General features: G+C 41.6%; 2 protein-coding genes across 2 annotated transcripts; one reads left to right on the top strand and one right to left on the bottom strand.

Annotated features, from left to right (window-relative positions):
- Nucleotides 1-434: 434 nt before the first annotated feature.
- On the bottom strand, nucleotides 435-4,967 carry zgc:77849 (telomere attrition and p53 response 1 protein). Its single transcript, XM_049573003.1, has 4 exons — nucleotides 4,523-4,967; nucleotides 2,747-2,831; nucleotides 2,346-2,617; nucleotides 435-2,236 (listed from the first exon to the last, which is right to left on the bottom strand). Exons 1-4 carry the CDS (start codon nucleotides 4,716-4,718, stop codon nucleotides 1,998-2,000), a joined length of 792 nt encoding a protein of 263 aa, XP_049428960.1. The 5' UTR covers nucleotides 4,719-4,967; the 3' UTR covers nucleotides 435-1,997.
- A 1,329-nt stretch (nucleotides 4,968-6,296) lies between these two features.
- abcg2b (ATP-binding cassette, sub-family G (WHITE), member 2b) lies at nucleotides 6,297-15,649 on the top strand. The gene is made up of 15 exons (XM_049573002.1): nucleotides 6,297-6,448; nucleotides 8,136-8,195; nucleotides 8,289-8,406; nucleotides 8,492-8,647; nucleotides 9,399-9,556; nucleotides 9,758-9,909; nucleotides 11,271-11,363; nucleotides 11,707-11,855; nucleotides 12,171-12,322; nucleotides 12,838-12,927; nucleotides 13,318-13,442; nucleotides 14,476-14,630; nucleotides 14,749-14,838; nucleotides 14,971-15,023; nucleotides 15,132-15,649. Exons 1-15 carry the CDS (start codon nucleotides 6,297-6,299, stop codon nucleotides 15,277-15,279), a joined length of 1,851 nt encoding a protein of 616 aa, XP_049428959.1. The 3' UTR covers nucleotides 15,280-15,649.
- Nucleotides 15,650-16,568: the final 919 nt, after the last annotated feature.

The raw sequence follows: 16,568 nt of genomic DNA, 5'->3' as shown, positions 1-16,568 counted from the left end.
CCGCAAGGTTGAACTGCACAATGATCTCAAGATTTGTTTGAAGTTTGTTGACAACCTGCTTTCACAGAACTCTGCAATAGAGCAGTTAGAATAACAAACCGAGATATACAACCACTGTGCCCACCTCTCAGTAGAGCCTTTATTCTTCTGCCCTTGGCGACTGATGACATAATAACTATCGAGTTTTTTCAAATAGACTAAGAGATGATTAAAGGATCAGCGTTTGTTAACCGAACAGGCACTGTGATAGATAATAGCTGAAACTCTCAGGTTTTTCCACTTCATTGCACCTTTTTTATCCCTTTACGAGACTGGCCCGAGGTAACTCAGAAATTTTACGTTTGAGAGGTAAGATTATCCTCAACTGAAATAAGACCTTGCCAAGCAGATGGTGCAAAGAGTCAGTAAAACACCAAATCCAACTGGTAGAAAACTCAAAAGACAAACGCTTGTATTTTCTTTAATGTCAGAATAGTTATTGTACATGGACATCCCAATGGATTTGCACTTCTTTTTACAATATGTACCACATATAACAGCACCTACATGTTATTTACACACATTACACAAGATTGTATCACAAAGCAGTGTGTGAAATTGGCAAAACAAGTGTCCCAAGCCTTGCTGAACCATCACACACAATAGTCCATGAGTTGGCTAAGCAAAGTAAAATCTCACAGCCGTCGGCCCCAGCTAGTTCACAGGCAGCTGCCCCCTGTAATTTTCTAGGTTTAAAGCTGAAATCACAAGTGAAAGTGTTGTGACCCTTTTAAATACAAGAGGCAAAATAATAATTATGCACCAGATAATGTTCTCATCAAAGGGCCAAATGTAAACAAAGTAGGTAAAATACAAGCTTTGAAACACTCTACTGCTCTTAATGCAAATATGCAAGATCCAGTATTCGGTCAAATGTATTCTGATTTGTCAGGGAAATAGTGTATATTTGGATTATTTGTAAACATGAAAATACCTAGGAGCAACAGTGTGATCGAAAAAATTGCAAATAAGAATGCAGGGCATGGGTACTTTACAAATCTTTGTTGAAAATACCTCTTGCTTGTCTCTTGTCACCCCACTACTTTTAGTGTCAGCTCACTCTGACAGTAATGATAGTCACCATTGTCTGTGTAAATTGGACTGACCTGCTTTGTGATAAAACCCTGGATTTGGGCTGCAAAGAGCAACTAAAGAAAAAAAGAATAGGATGAATTTAAGTAGGAAATAATTCGGTCAAGTGGATGCTGGATTTGCTAGAACCCCACATCCACAAGCACACATACAGACTCTCACACACACGCACACCCACACTCACTGTTGCACAACAACCAGAGATACTGTAGCAGCTTTCTCAAAGGCAAAGACAAGTACAACACAGTAAGTGGCAGTTCTGCTGTCAGATACGCAAACACACAGAGCAGCAGCAGAATGAGATACACACGCTGACAAGCATTTTGAGTCGAGCCACACAGCGAGGAGGTGGTTCAGCCTCCCGAGGAGCCCGGGTTTCAGTCCAGTCTGGTTTGGCCAGCACTCCACAAAGGAGGAGGAGGAAGTATGCTTGAGGAATGAGGGGAAGAGATCTGCAAACAGTAGGGAATCAGCTCGTTTCATCTGATTATCGGATGTGAAGCACAAAGGAGCCCGGCCAAATAAACAATGTCTCAATGCAACATTCTGCAAGTTAAGGATTTCAAGTGTGATGTGTGCTCGCTTCTCTATCAGATCTACTGGGGGCAACAAACAAAGAACATTTTCTGGGGGAAAAAACAGAACACTATGAAGAGGATTTGTGAGACAACAGAGAGGGGTGAAAGATAAATGAAGAAGGGGATAAATGCGTGGATTGGTAATAGTTACGTTTTTTTATTTGTAGCATTGCAACTAAGATGAAAAGGAGGAAGATTTCGATGGTTGGCCAAGGCATCAGTCCTCATCATCTGTCCAGTCGGCCACCAAGGAGAGGACAGAGGAGGGATTAGTGGTGTAGGAAAAGTTCAGAGCATCCTGTTACGTTTATGAGTGGGTGAGTCTGTGATGACATCACTACAGGGGGCAGGGCCTCGTTTACGATTGGCTGTGGAATCCAAATGGAGCGCCATCTCCTCAGCAATGAAGGTGTTGAGGTCCACATCATGAAGACCATTCCTACGACGACTGAGGGACTGGGCAGGATGAGTTGGGGAACCGGGAGGACCAGAACGCACAGAAATGCTTGCCATGGCACCACTAAGGCCTGAAATTAAACAGAAAAAAAGGAATTAAGCCACAGAAAACTATATTAACTTAAGCGTCTCATTATTATAACACAACAGCTTTCTGCTGAACGTGGCGCCTTGACCTACCATGCAGTGCTATGGCCTCTCTGAAAGGCTGCAGGTCAGTCTCCACAGAGCTGCCTGTCTCTGGGGGTGCTGGTCGGCTTGCAGACACCATAGCAACTCTTGGCGGGGCGCGTGCTGTCCGTGGAGGTGGAACTTTGCCACACAGGAAGCTGATAAGGTCCTCGCGCCTGATAGTTCTTCTGCGTTTCTTAACCCATGCAATCACATCCTTATTCCTGCGCTGGTGGCCTAAGTGAATGCCCAGGTCATAGCTCCGTTGGCGGGCCTCCATACTCTCTGATGATACACAAGGACAAATGGTTTTACAAACAAAGTTCATCTACACCAATCTTATTTACATACAGTACTTCCTGCAACAAAAACAAACACTGATCCACAAGATAGGTAGTAGTCAGAGTTACTTGCCTTTATACAGGTTAGTGACAGCTGTGGCTGCATTCTGGAAGGGCACCCAGAGGGAGAGGCCCTGCTGCTGACACACTCGGTCTGTAAATTAAATTCACATTGTGAGTCAGGTTGTCATAACTTTCCAATGATAGACTGGTGTCATTGTTGCTACATATACCTCACAATCCTTTTCTCAAGCTCTCCTCAACAGAGGTGTTCAAGCTTTTACTTTCAGAAAATACAATTGTATGTGTGTATACCAAAAGAGGAAACTAACAGTGATGGTATTATCGGAGGTGAGCATTTTCAAACTCAAGTTTTAATCTAATGGCTGCCTTCCGAGGTCTCATTATACCCTTTCTATACCTAAAAACAAACAATTTCAATGGTCTTATGGAGAGTGCTGCACAGACAAAGCATAGTGTTAGGGAAAAAACAGCAGAGACACATAACACACCCCAGCTAAGGATTGGGCTTGCAACAAAAACACAAGATCAAAATCTCACTGCCTACAAAGTTCTCCACTCCCAATCATAACTTTGATGATTTAAATCTTGACAGCAAATCCTTACATCTATATTCTGCAGGAGCTGTCCATAGGGTTTCCTTTACAAATGACTCACTGGTATTAACTTTTATGAAGCTGCAGCTGTGTTTCAGTCTGAACATACAGCGGGGGGAGTGTGGAAGCAGAAGCATTTTGCCAAGCAGAATTTCTAGACTAAGTGGAGGATAATGACTGCACTTGACAAGTAGTCAAGAGCCTGTCTGGCAATTTGGTGAACAAGGCCATCTTGAACATTCATTTTACACCCAGCAAATAACTTGCTGGTCAAATCTAACCAACCATGATGTCACCATTTTAAATATAGACGATTTAAACGGAGGCCTACGTTTATTTCCCGTTTCAGTATGTGCTAATAGCAGAAGCTGACAGGAACCCAAGTTATTTCCGAGCAACACGATATCATCGTTATGTTCAAAGCACTCTGCAGGGCAGAACGAGACTTTAACAAGAAAATGTTTACTTTAATCCATCGCCATTTTGTACTTGATATTGTATTTGAAACAATGCAGTCGTCAGGAAAAGGCCATAGGACTGTGTGTTGGAACAAAATGTCATCGTGCCGTTACTTATCAAAATACTCCACACCACTGCGACAATTAACGTTAACGCTCGTTAGACTATCAACAAACGAGTTGTTTTCAGTCGGCAAACTCCTCCCTGTGTATCGCCATTTTGACGAGCTAGGTAACTGTTAACGGGTGGACAAAAACATTTTAGTGTGAGCCATGTTGTGTCCAAACAGGGCGAATAAATGTGCTTAAACAGTGAATACACACACCGCCGAGTTAGCCGGTGGTTTGAGAACCACTTAACTCGAGTTCCTGTAAATACACTGGGCTCTGGTGGACCTCTGACAGCTCAGGCCACTGTGTGCGAGACTCAGCCCTGTTGTCCCACACTCTGACACGGTGACCGGCTGTTAGCAGCTGCTAGCGTTAACACTAGGTTAGCGTTAGCTTCCCTCGGCTAACAACGAAACAGGGTCACGATATCGACGGGAGAACCATATCGATTTTGTTAACAATTAAAAGAATACGCATTCTGGTGTCGCCCAACAACCACGAAAACAAACCTAGATGTGGAGAAACAGCTGCGAATAGCTACCACTGTTAGCCTAGCCGGTGCCCTTTGTGTCTCTCTCCGCTAGCAGGATTAGCTTTCATTAGCGTTAGCTCTGACAGTTAGCTAGCTTGACTTGAACTTAGGTATCGTTGGTACAGACCTTTGTAGAGCTGCGCTACCGCGGTGGCCGAGTTCTGAAAGAGGTGCCACAGTTTCTGTTGGCTTTGTTCCGTCTCCTCCTCGTTTGGATCGTCCCTTTCGGCCTCTGCTAGACACTGCCGTTCCCATTTTGAGAACCAGTGTTCGGGGCCGTGCTCTTGGATCTCCGCTTCTCCCTCCTCCTTCTTCTCCTCCATAGCTAATGTTAGGCGTCAGCTAGTAGCTTAGCAGCTAGCCTTCGAGTGAAATATAGAATCGGTTGGTTTCCGGAGAAACTAAACTGTCTTTTCTTCTGTATTCTATCAGAACAGCCCTAACAATCTACAGAAACGAAGAAAAGGAGTCGTTGGTTAAGTAGCATTGTGCATATGTTTAAATCCGCCCGTACGCCCAGTGTAAAACACACGAAACTACAGAGCACGATGACAACACCTAAGAATTTCTGGAACTGGCCACGCCCATATCGCTGTACTAGAATTGTGATAGGCTGCGGAGATTTCTGTAGGCGGTTCTTGGTGCAGAACACGAAGCCTGATTGGACAACGACAAAAAAGAGAAAAGGTCAGAGAAAAACAAAGTTGATCCCACCCAGGAGATTCTCTGTAGCCGGCCATACAGCATTCTGCTCAGCAGGGGGCAGCCTGGCCATGGAAATGTGGACCACTAGGATATGTAGTTGAAAGTATAAGGACACCCCTGTCCTGTTTACACTGCATACTTACTGTGTGCTTTGGGTCTGAGGCTGCTTTTCATTGTTAAAGCAACCTGTAGTTTCAGTTTAAGACTGTTAAACTTGCTACTGGGGGCAAGTGACAACTGTAGGATAATGACAACTCACAGAAATCATAAAAAAAACATACAGGCAATATGTCTTGGTGATTTGGTACATTAACAATAAGTACAAAAGTTACTGTTCCTACAGAAAATATGGGAAAAAAGAAACAATTCAAATTCAAAAATTTTAAAACAAAGAGCTACTACAGTATCTGAACTGATAAAGAACAATCAAGATAGTAAATGATTCAGTAACATCCATTATTCTGTTACTTAAAATTAGCCACCATAAGCTGCTGATCGTAGCAGACTAATTAAGGCCGTGGAAGCCAAACCTCTGAGCAGAGAGTATATGACTTATTAATGCAACTTTTCATTTGTGAGAGTAATATTAACAGTGTATTATTTCTTCTTTCAGAAGTTAAATAGTGCTCTAAGGACAATCTTAATAATACAGGGCATGGCTGGGCTGGGCTGGGCTGGTGTGTAAAAACTTGACTGGCCTGCAGAAAGCCTTGACCTCAACCCCATCCAACACCTTTGGGAGGAATTATGCTGACTGAGGGCAGGGCCTTATCACCAAACCTGAATGCCCCTCATGGTCCCCCATGATCTTGAAAGCAGATTAACAGATATTGTCAAGAGATGGATAACACTATACACCGTGTAAACGTCATCCCTTATCATCACTTTTTATCACATAGCTTGTGGTGCTTCTTGGGTGCAGTTACAGTTGGTCCGAGATGTTGAGGAGGAAAGTTCAATGTCATGTCAGTTTGACAACAACCACAATTCTAGGGGCTGAGGATTAAAGAGGAGTCCAAAGATCAGTTACATTTATTACAGTAACTCACTGATTACATTCTTGTTCACCTGTCCCTCTGTCTTTCTCTCTGTCTGACTGCACTGGTCTCTGCGTCGGACTGTACCCCTCTCTCTTTGAATCTCTATTTCTGACTCCTCTTCTTGCTGCAAATTCTACTGTTTTTTTTTTTTTAAATATGTCTCAGGGGGAGAAGGTTGTTTGCAATGTTGAAGAGTATTTCCAGGAACGAGGGCCAACCGTTACATTTAGCAACTTGCACTACTGTGTTCACGAGACGACGTTCTGCCGCAAGGCAGGTGCTGAAAAACACATCCTCAACGATGTAAGGTAGGGCATGATAGTTACCTGTGAGTGTGTACATGTATACACACACCTACCCACAGCACTATATGTAATGACTGCATTATCAATTGGTGTTGACTGTATGTTAGCATGCTACATGTATGAGGCAACACTCCAGGTGCTTCTTCCTTAATATCGTATGCACCATGGTTGCTATACATCAGACAGTAAGTATTTTATGAGATTGTGTGTTTGTTGCTCATTTTATTGAACCGTTATATCATTCAATACATTTTATAGGAACTTTGTCAGTCTGTTTATTTGTGTATTATTGAGGAAAGCTTAGACAAAAAAAGAAAATCCAGAACAAACAAAGTCAAACATGTCCTGGTATAAGATGGTCAAATGGGATGCATTTACATTATACATCTGTATTTTCATGCTGTTGTCATCAGAGCTTTTGGCCAGAGCCTTTTAGGCAACATACAATGAGTTGAATTGAAGTAATCAAAGCATGAATGACATTCAAAAGGCCCCGAATATTACAGATTACAGAAATTTCAATTTCAGTAGTACTTGCTCAATGCTACTGTACTTCCTGTTCCACTGCAAAATGTCAAAACTGGACAATGAAGATGTTTTTATGAATTATACTGTCATCCACTCATGCACATGTAAGGATGTGGTGGCCTGAATCTAATGAGTAGTGAAAGATAATCTGTGTCTGGATTACCATATGGTAATACTGAAGTGGAAACATTATAGAAATATTTAAACAATGGTGCCAGCATGGTTTCATGAAAAAATACTATCAGGTGTTGGACAGTTGTATGTAATCATTTTTAAATGTAACCCGTAATTGCCTGACTTGTGAATGTAAATCTTTAACATGAGAATGTTGCAGTTTCAAGGTCCAGTGTCTAAGATTTAGGGGGGCTTTAGTGGCATCTAGTGGTGAGGATTGCAGATTGCAACCAGCTGAAACTTCTCCCCATTTGAATTCCGTCAGTGTTCATTGTTCAGGAGGTTTTATTGGGAGCTAAATTATCCACAGAAGTCTCTTCCTCTCCAAAACAAACGGACCAGCTTATGAAACCTGGCAATAACTGAAAAAAGCAGTTTTACATTAAAATGCGGCTCGGCATGTTGAAGACGAGCGCCTGCTAATGTGTGCTCACCCTTTTTCTCTCGTAACTTAAGATCCAGACATTCAAAAAGTTTTTACTGGGAGCTGAATTATCCACAGAGGTCTCTTCCTCTTCAAAACAAACAGACCTAGGAATTTAAACTGGGAAAAACACTACATAAATCAATTTTACATTACAAATCAGTGTTTCTCTTATGCTGCTTGTCGCAGAGGGGTTGCTAACTACAGTGGCCAACACAAAAACGCAAATGTCCCTATCCAGAGTCAGTGTTTGGTTTGTCTGTTCTGGGCTACTGTACAACATGGCAGTGCAACATGGTGCACTCAGTGGGTTCGGACCTGCTCCCTGTGCAGATATAAACAGCTCATTCTAAGGGGACAAAAAACAACAGTTGTCATTTTCAGGTGATTATACACTACACTAGAAAATACTTTTTATATTATATTCCATTTCTGCCAATATATCCCCTGAATCCTACACACTGGACCTTTGAAGGTTTATCTTTGGCTTTTAAAGCTACGATATATCATGGCAATTGGACAGAATTCATTCTAGATTGTTGATGTGCTGGTTGTTTGTTGCAGTGGCATCATGAGACCTGGGATGAATGCCATCATGGGCGCCACCGGAAGTGGCAAAACATCGTAAGAAACATGCAAACACACAGGCACTGTGTCACACACACACACACACACACACACACACACCCACATGAATATTGTTTGTCTTACTGTCAGACTCCTGGATGTGATCGCAGGAAGAAAAGACCCTGCTGGACTGAAGGAAGGAAGAGTGATGGTGGATGGCAAAGTCGTCACGTCTGAGCTCAGGCTCAGCTCTGCTTATGTGGTCCAGGTACACATACACAAACGCTTTTTGATGTTATTATAATTTGGAATTCTCTGAGTTGTTTGTGCCTTCATCACCCATGTGCCTCTAGGATGATATCTTGATGGGCACTCTGTCTGTGAGGGAGAACCTCCTGTTCAGTGCTAACCTGCGTCTCAACCCTCGGGAACACACCACCGTGGACAAAAACAGCAGAGTAGATGCCATCATACAAGACCTGGGCCTTACAGACTGTGCAGACACTAAGGTACAGTGTTACATACACACACTGCATAGTAGCTGCACATCACTCAGTGTACTGCAGTGCTGGAGGAGTATTTACTCAACATTGAAGATTTTAACTTTCCTAATATCTTACTTAAGTATGAGCAGGAGCAAATGAACAAGTAGTTCATCTAAAAGTGTTTTTGCAAGAAAATCTATCTACATTACTTTTTTTTTATGACTACCCATAGGAGAGAACAGTGCTCAAATTAAAGTGCACAAATCTTCACTGGTGAACCTTGAACAGCTCTGTAGGTGTCCATTGTCTCATATTTATGGGTGCCATGCCTTTACTTGTACTCTGTAATGGTGTACTATATTTCAACTGTAGCAAAGTCTATGAAAAGTGACTTACAGTATTCAAAAGTAAAACTACTGACGTTAAAACAGCTTAAAGCCTAAATGTTTAAAAACAAGTTACATAGATTTCAGGGGAGGTGCAGGGGGGATGTCTACCTCAATATTTAGGACATTTACACCCCTCCACCCAAATAAAAACAAGTAAGTTGCAGAGGTCTTCCACTTTTACAAAAGTTCAAAATAAAAAAAAACAGTGTAAATTCAGTGTTTGATGCTCAAAATTTGCTGGCAGAGGACCCCCAACCCACCGTTTAAGTTGTGCTCCTTCCCACTGCTGAAACGAAATCTATGCCCCTGTTACCAGGAGTATTTACTGTTTTTCAGCCTTGCTGTTAATCTCAGCGCCTAAGTGTTTTGTGTATGTGTGTGTGCAGATAGGGACAGAGTTTCTGCGTGGTGTATCTGGAGGTGAAAGGAAGAGGTGTAGCATTGGGATGGAGCTCATCACCTCTCCCTCTCTGCTGTTTCTGGATGAACCGACCACCGGACTGGACTCTAACACTGCAAACTGTATCATCAATCTACTGCACAAGTACAGCATCATTTCTAAATTATCTCACATCAGGCAACACATGCTACATATATACATAAGATACTAAAGCATACTGCTGCTGAAGATGACAACGCTTTATTACTGATGCCCCACAAATCTGCTGCATCTTCACCATACACTGCCGTGTTTGTGTTTTCTCTACCAATATGGATAAAAACAAATTTCCATATGTGTGTTAAGGCTCTCCAGAAGAGGTAAGACTGTGATCTTCTCCATCCACCAGCCACGCTACTCCATCTTCAGACAGTTTGACCATCTGACTCTGATGCAGAAAGGGGAGGTGGTGTACGCAGGAGCGGCAGATCATACACTGGAATACTTCACAAACCTTGGTATGAGTGTGTCTGTGTGTTTACTATGCAAGGTAGGAATGTGTAGTAATGTATGGTTGTATTTGTTGATAGGTATGCGCAAGTATGAATGTATGGCTGCCTGTTTGTACACAGTTATAGATAGATATGTATGGTTTTACTGTATTTTCTCAAATAATGGCCGGGGGCATGGTCACCACCAACAAATACAGGCAATGGGGGAAAACAAAGGTGGATAAACTCCTGGTGCCCGAGACACCAAAAAAAATGCACATTAACTAAGAATAATGCACATGTCCATTACCTATATAAATTCAACAATATGATCCATGCAAATATTTAATAAAAGCTTTATAAAGAAATGAATGGATTCTTTTCACTAAAACGGGGGCTTTAATCTTAAACAGATACAGAAAGTGCTGAGTAATGCAGTAACAAAAATTTAACAGAGGAAATGGAAACACGTCAAAAAAGACAGAGGTAGAGTCAAATAGAATGAATTTAAAACGGCCTCTCTCTAATATAAGCTTGCTTCAAATAAAAGCCTGGTACCATCTGCAGTTGAAGTAAGTAAAGGCCCCATTTATTATTTGAGAATTTACAGTTTAAATATATGATGTACCGTCATGCATAGATATATTTCTATTTGTATTCATTTAAGTTCTGCTTCTGTTCAGTTGTTAATTGAGCGTGAATGCTAATAAACTCAATCTCAAAGGTGTAGGATCTTGACTGGGAATATGTCTGAATATAATATTATGAATCCTTATAAAGAAAAGGGTAAGTTATTCTATTGCCTCTGATGTCATGGTGCTCGACAGTCAGCAACCTCAGTTTAGCTGCTGTTCTATATTTAAATATTCATACATTATATTCTGCTACTGCCATATAAAATGAAAAAAAACTTGGTTGTCTAGATGGTGAACTACTGTTTTATTTAAATTATTTAATACCCTGTTGGGATAATGGGGAGGCACGGTGGTGTGGTGGTTAGCACTCTCACCTCACAGCAAGAGGTTCAATCCCGGGCGTGGGAGCCCTTCTGTGCGGAGTTTCCGTGTTCTCCCCATGTCAGCGTGGGTTCTCTCCGGGTACTCCGGCTTCCTCCCATGGTAACTCTAAATTGTCCACAGGTGTGAATGTGAGCGTGAATGGTTGTTTGTCTCTATGTGTCAGCCCTGCGATAGTCTGGCGACCTGTCCAGGGTGTACCCTGCCTCTCGCCCGATGTCAGCTGGGATAGGCTCCAGCCCCCCCGCGACCCTCAAGAGGATGAAGCGGTTAGAAGATGAATGAATGTCGGGATAATGTTTGCATTTATAGAGGCACTCATCACAGTGTTGCACATGTTGTATCATGTATTGTATGTGTGTTTTGGTACAGGCTACCAAATTGAGTCCTTTGACAACCCTGCTGATTTCTTCATGGACATCACAAATGGAGAGGCGAAATCAACATTTACATCACCCACTGCAGGTACACACACACAGTTTCATTATATCACACCAACAGATGCTCTAAGCATGTTTTTTTGGTAATTTGTGGGTAAGAACACGTCTGCGTAACAAAGTCAGATTGGACTAAAATCAGTTATCTAGATGATTGAAAAACTAGACGGCTAAAAAACCTACTTGTTTTCTTTTAGAATTAGATCGATTTCCTGTCTGTACAAAGAGTATGAAGCCAGAACCTAGAGTTGATTATCTTAGCTTAGCATAACTCCTGGAAGAAGGGTTGTTGTGATTTTAACTATGTTTATTTTGCTGTCCTTATCTACAACATGCCGATGTGTAACGGCTTCTCTGTTTTTCTACAGTAGAGTGTTATAACCCACTGGCAACCAAGTACCGCCAGTCGCAGCTGTGCCAGGATGTGCTTGAGGAGTTGAACCATGTAAACCAGAGCGTTGCTGAAGGGCTCAAACGTGAAGAGGAGCCAGTCGACTATGCTACCTCTTTCCTCTATCAGGTCAGTGAACTCCACAATTTAGAAGCACATCAAAGATATTGGACAAAACATGTTTCTCTCATTTAAACTATATGAGATAATTATCCATTTGAGGCAATTAAAATCTCAGTTGTGATTCATTTCGTGATTACCCAAAATTGAAGCGAGTCTATGTTGCATAGCAGAGTTCAATGACTGTGCCAGCCAGCTGGAAAGATATTGTGCTTGGCTGCCCGCTGAATGAACCCTATTTATAACTGTCATCATACCCATAAAATATAACTTCTGTCTGCCTGTGTGTGTGTGTGTGTGTGTGTGTGTGTATGTGTGAGACAGATGCGTGTGGTGTGTGGCAGGACAGTGCTGAACACTCTGAGGAACCCTCAGACCTCTTATGCCCAGTTGGCTCTCAACATCTTCTTTGCAATTCTGGTGGGACTCATTTATTACCAAATGCCCTTAACACTGCCCGAGGCTCTACAGAACAGGTACAGTACGTGTAACAGACAGCATAACAGCCAACCTAGTTTTCAGCACAGTGTGTCTGCTCTATTTTCACCTCTGCACACTCCTGTCATAACTGTGTCACCTTTCCTCAGCCCACCAAAATACAACATTACTTTATGAAAATAGAACATAATATCAAAGGTTTTTCTTTGTTGTTTGAATGCAAAAATAATTGCTTAGGCTGTCAATGCAAAAATGATAAAAATGTAAAAAGAAAAAAAATAGTATGTAGCACTGGGGTATGAAAGCTGAATTCAATTTAAAATGCTATGCCATATGAGCCATATAAGAAGCCAAGGTGTCATGTAATTTGTATTCAGCAAGTGACAACATTTCACAGTAGTCTTACCTGAATCTGCTGTTATACTTGTTCCTTTGTGGGAATAAAACCCACGTCAGGGTGACATTTTCTTCTTAACTTTCCATCAGATGAACTGATAATCAAATACCTCTCTCTCTCTCTCTCTCTCTTTCTCTCTCTCTCTCTGGACGACAGGAGCGGAGCGTTCTTCTTCCTTATCATCAACATGGTGTTTGGGAATCTCTCTGCTGTGGAGCTCTTTATAAATGAAAGGGCAATCTTCATGTGAGTGAAAGATAAAGGCTGTGTGTGTAAGCATGTTGAAGTGCAGGTTCAATGCCCAGATGCATCTATGTGGTTCACTTCTCTTTTTAAGGCTATTTAAAGGATAAGGCTGACGTTACTCTACATGTTTATTATTGTACAACAAACAACAGCTATGTCCTAATACTACTTAAAGTATTGTCTGGCTTCCCTTTTCTGTCTGCGGCACTCGGCCCCAAGCCCACTGGTTCCTACAGAAGATATAAATCTTTAACAGGCCATATAGTTTTGTTTCTAAGTACTTATAGATTGTCAGTGAATCCTATAAATCTTTTATAATCCCATGTGTTTTTTAACTGTGGCACAGTATTTACATGTCTCTTGATAGCCTTTGCTCATTTTTTGTCACAGTCACGAGAACTCCAGTGGCTATTACCGCACCTCTGTCTACTTCCTGTCCAAGATCTTCGCTGATCTCATTCCCAATCGCATCATCCCCATCTTTGTATTTTCAGCCATCGCCTACTATATGATGGGTAAGTCTCACACATCCAAGCATGTACTGTACACACCAGGAATGCACACCATATTGTATAATGCATATGAGGAGAGATTGCATTGTAATAAATTGTAAATGAACATTCGAGTGCTGCACAGCTTCTTTTTTTGCATGTCTTTTCATTCTGTTTAAACCTACTGTTTCTGCACAGTTGCAGATGAGGTGAGACATGACTACAGAGGGAGCCCATAGCAGACATTTGTAGCCTTACACACGGGAGGTCCTACTGGGAATGACACTTACTAGCACAGGCCCTGCTGCGATAGATCAGACTCCAGTAAGCTAGGTAGCTGTTAGGTAGCTGTGGTTTTCTCCCGGTTGGTGGTGATAACGTGAAACAGCAGTGATATTATTTGCTGTCCCCATTAGCTGGTTAGCTCCCATGCTAAAAATAAGCTGGGCTGTGCGAGCAGAAGATTCATTTGCTGCAGGTGGCGGTCTAGCAGCAATCTAACAGCGGCAAAAAGCAAGTTACATGTTGCTTAGCGTGTTCACTGACATATAGAGCAGGTTAGGACATCTGATGTTTGCTTGTTAGCATCACATCCAACTCATTTAATCTAGTGAATCACTTTATTAAAATTGAGGGTTTTCTTCAAGGGTATTTGTTAGGGTGATGACCTCATAAAATATGGTAAGACAATTAAAGCTTCAATAGAAACCCTCAGTAGAGGCTTCGAACGTAATGAAAGGGCATTCAGTACAGCCCTAGAAAGCAGCAACAGTCCAGGATTTTCTCTGCATTAGTTCGGCTTCATCCCAAGGGCATTCAAGTTTTAAGGAATAAAATCTAGATGACAGGAAGCTGCCTGACTCCAGTTCTGTATGTCCTCCTAATTTATGCTCCTACTGGTGATCTCTTTTTGTCTGGAACCTTTCATTTGACCTTTCAGCCATGTCTGACCCCACCAGGGGGAACCTGCTAAAAGCCATTCTCTGGATTTTATTAAAATGTACATTCTCATTGTCATGTCTGTCTTCCTGCTTACATGTATCCACCACTTTTTTAGGACTGAAGCCTGCCTTTGAGGCCTTCATGTGTTTCTCCCTGACCATGTCTCTGGTCAGTCTGGCAGGAGTCGGTCTGGCCTTCCTTGTTTCTGCCAGCGTATCTTCATTTGCCATGGCTAACATCCTCATTGCTCTGCCCTTCGTCTTTATGATGGTGAAACGCTGAGAAGACACGCACATAAAATATACATGACTGAGATCATAATGTGCACTCTTGAAGATATATATAGTAGAATTATATTTTTCACAAGTGTATTATTCCCTCTCTTTAGGTCTTTGGTGGTTATCTTGTCAATCTCAATGCCATGCTGAGCTGGCTCTCCTGGCTGAAATGGATCAGTATCTTCAGATACGGACTGAATGTAAGATATGGAAAACAGGCAAAGCGAGAGCAGAGGGGCGTGGCTGTGAGAATGAGTTCACCGAGGTTGAATTTTATCAGTGTTTTATCTGTAGCGAGGAAGTTTTTCAGCACATCTCTTTGTCCCTCTCAGGCTGCATTCATCAACGAGTTTAAGGGACAGCTCTTCTACAGCAACAACACCATGTGAGTGCGGGGCGATAACACAGCCACTACTTAAAACACAATTACACACACACACACACACACACACATACACGTACACACACTGAGCCTCTCTTGTCTGTGCTGCAGTATCCCAGGGGAGCTGTTCCTGAAAGGACAGGACATCGACTACTCTGTGTGGGGCTTCTGGCAGAACCAGGTGGCTCTGCTGGGAATCATATTGGTCTGCATGTTCCTGGCGTACGTACAGCTGCGACGAATCAACCGCTGGAAATGATGCCCGTCCATCTGCTTATGTATCCATCAACCATGCAACCGTGTACTGTGTCTTTATCTTTCATCTTATTTATTCAACAGACCTTAAATGAAACACATACCATCATTTGGGGGGAAAAATAAGATTTAAATTATTATTTAAAATCAACATATTAGTTGAACATCACACATTCAACCTCTCTCCATCCTTCACTCACTCACGCTCTCACTGATAAACAAACACACGTGTTGTAACATTTGACTCCCAGGTGGATAAGCTGCCACTAAGCACACTTGGTCTGTGCACGGGGGAATGTACAGCAACCGCCAAGCTGACGTCTAAGTCCATACAAAGCTTCTTACAGTGACTGACACAACATTAGCCACAGTAAAGAAAAGCGGTACAGAATTTAGTATATATATTACAGGAAATACTTAAGTTAAAAAAAAAAAATAATTAACAAATATATATATATATATATATATATATATATATATATATATATATATATATATATATATAAGTCAGTGCCGAAAGCTATTACCTTTTTTATTAATGCCTCAGAGAAACAGTGAAGGAATTGTCATTTTATTTTGAGTGCAATATACCTTTTCTGTTACAAACTTTATGCAAGTTTTACAAAAATATATTGATAACTTATCAGCATGAGGTACGGGTGTAAAGTCACGCTGTAAAACTCGATTACACAGCAGAGAAAAAGATTCACACATGACGGAGAAGCATTCAAATGAACACTTGTTTTAAAGGTTTGAAAATCATCTTATTCCACTCTGTCTGACGGTGTCACATATATTCTGTGTCATGTTGCAGTGAGGCTATATATTTACACCAAGTGAAATCCTCAAACCCAAGACTCTGTGATTTTTATGGCTGCACCACTGCATTAAAAGAAAATATTTTCAATGTATTGTGCATTATTTTACAAAAACTTCCTGTGAAATTCATCTTATTTGGAATCTTGGGGAAGTTTTGCATCTCCTCTTGAATTTAAATAAAATTTTGGGTTTGAAGAATGTTGAGTAGCTGTTGCTGCATAGTATGAGTTGGACAGTCACTGGGGTTGAAGAGATTAAACGTGGCCACCATTTTAATGTGAACTGATACAGGTTTACTGCCATGTATGTTAAGTTACACAATAGGGAAGCAAAGTGTGAAGGGATACTGTGGTTTAGAAAGCTGACCCAGGTTTTCCTATCCCTCCCAGGAGAACCAGAACAAGACAGTGTAGATCGGCCGGGTGGAGGTGCCTATCTATCGTATCTACAACACAGTCAGGGAAGAGTTGTCTT

Source organism: Epinephelus fuscoguttatus, linkage group LG3, assembly GCF_011397635.1.
Source record: "Epinephelus fuscoguttatus linkage group LG3, E.fuscoguttatus.final_Chr_v1".
Lineage (NCBI taxonomy): Eukaryota > Metazoa > Chordata > Actinopteri > Perciformes > Serranidae > Epinephelus > Epinephelus fuscoguttatus.
This window is presented reverse-complemented; position numbering and strand designations above follow the sequence as displayed.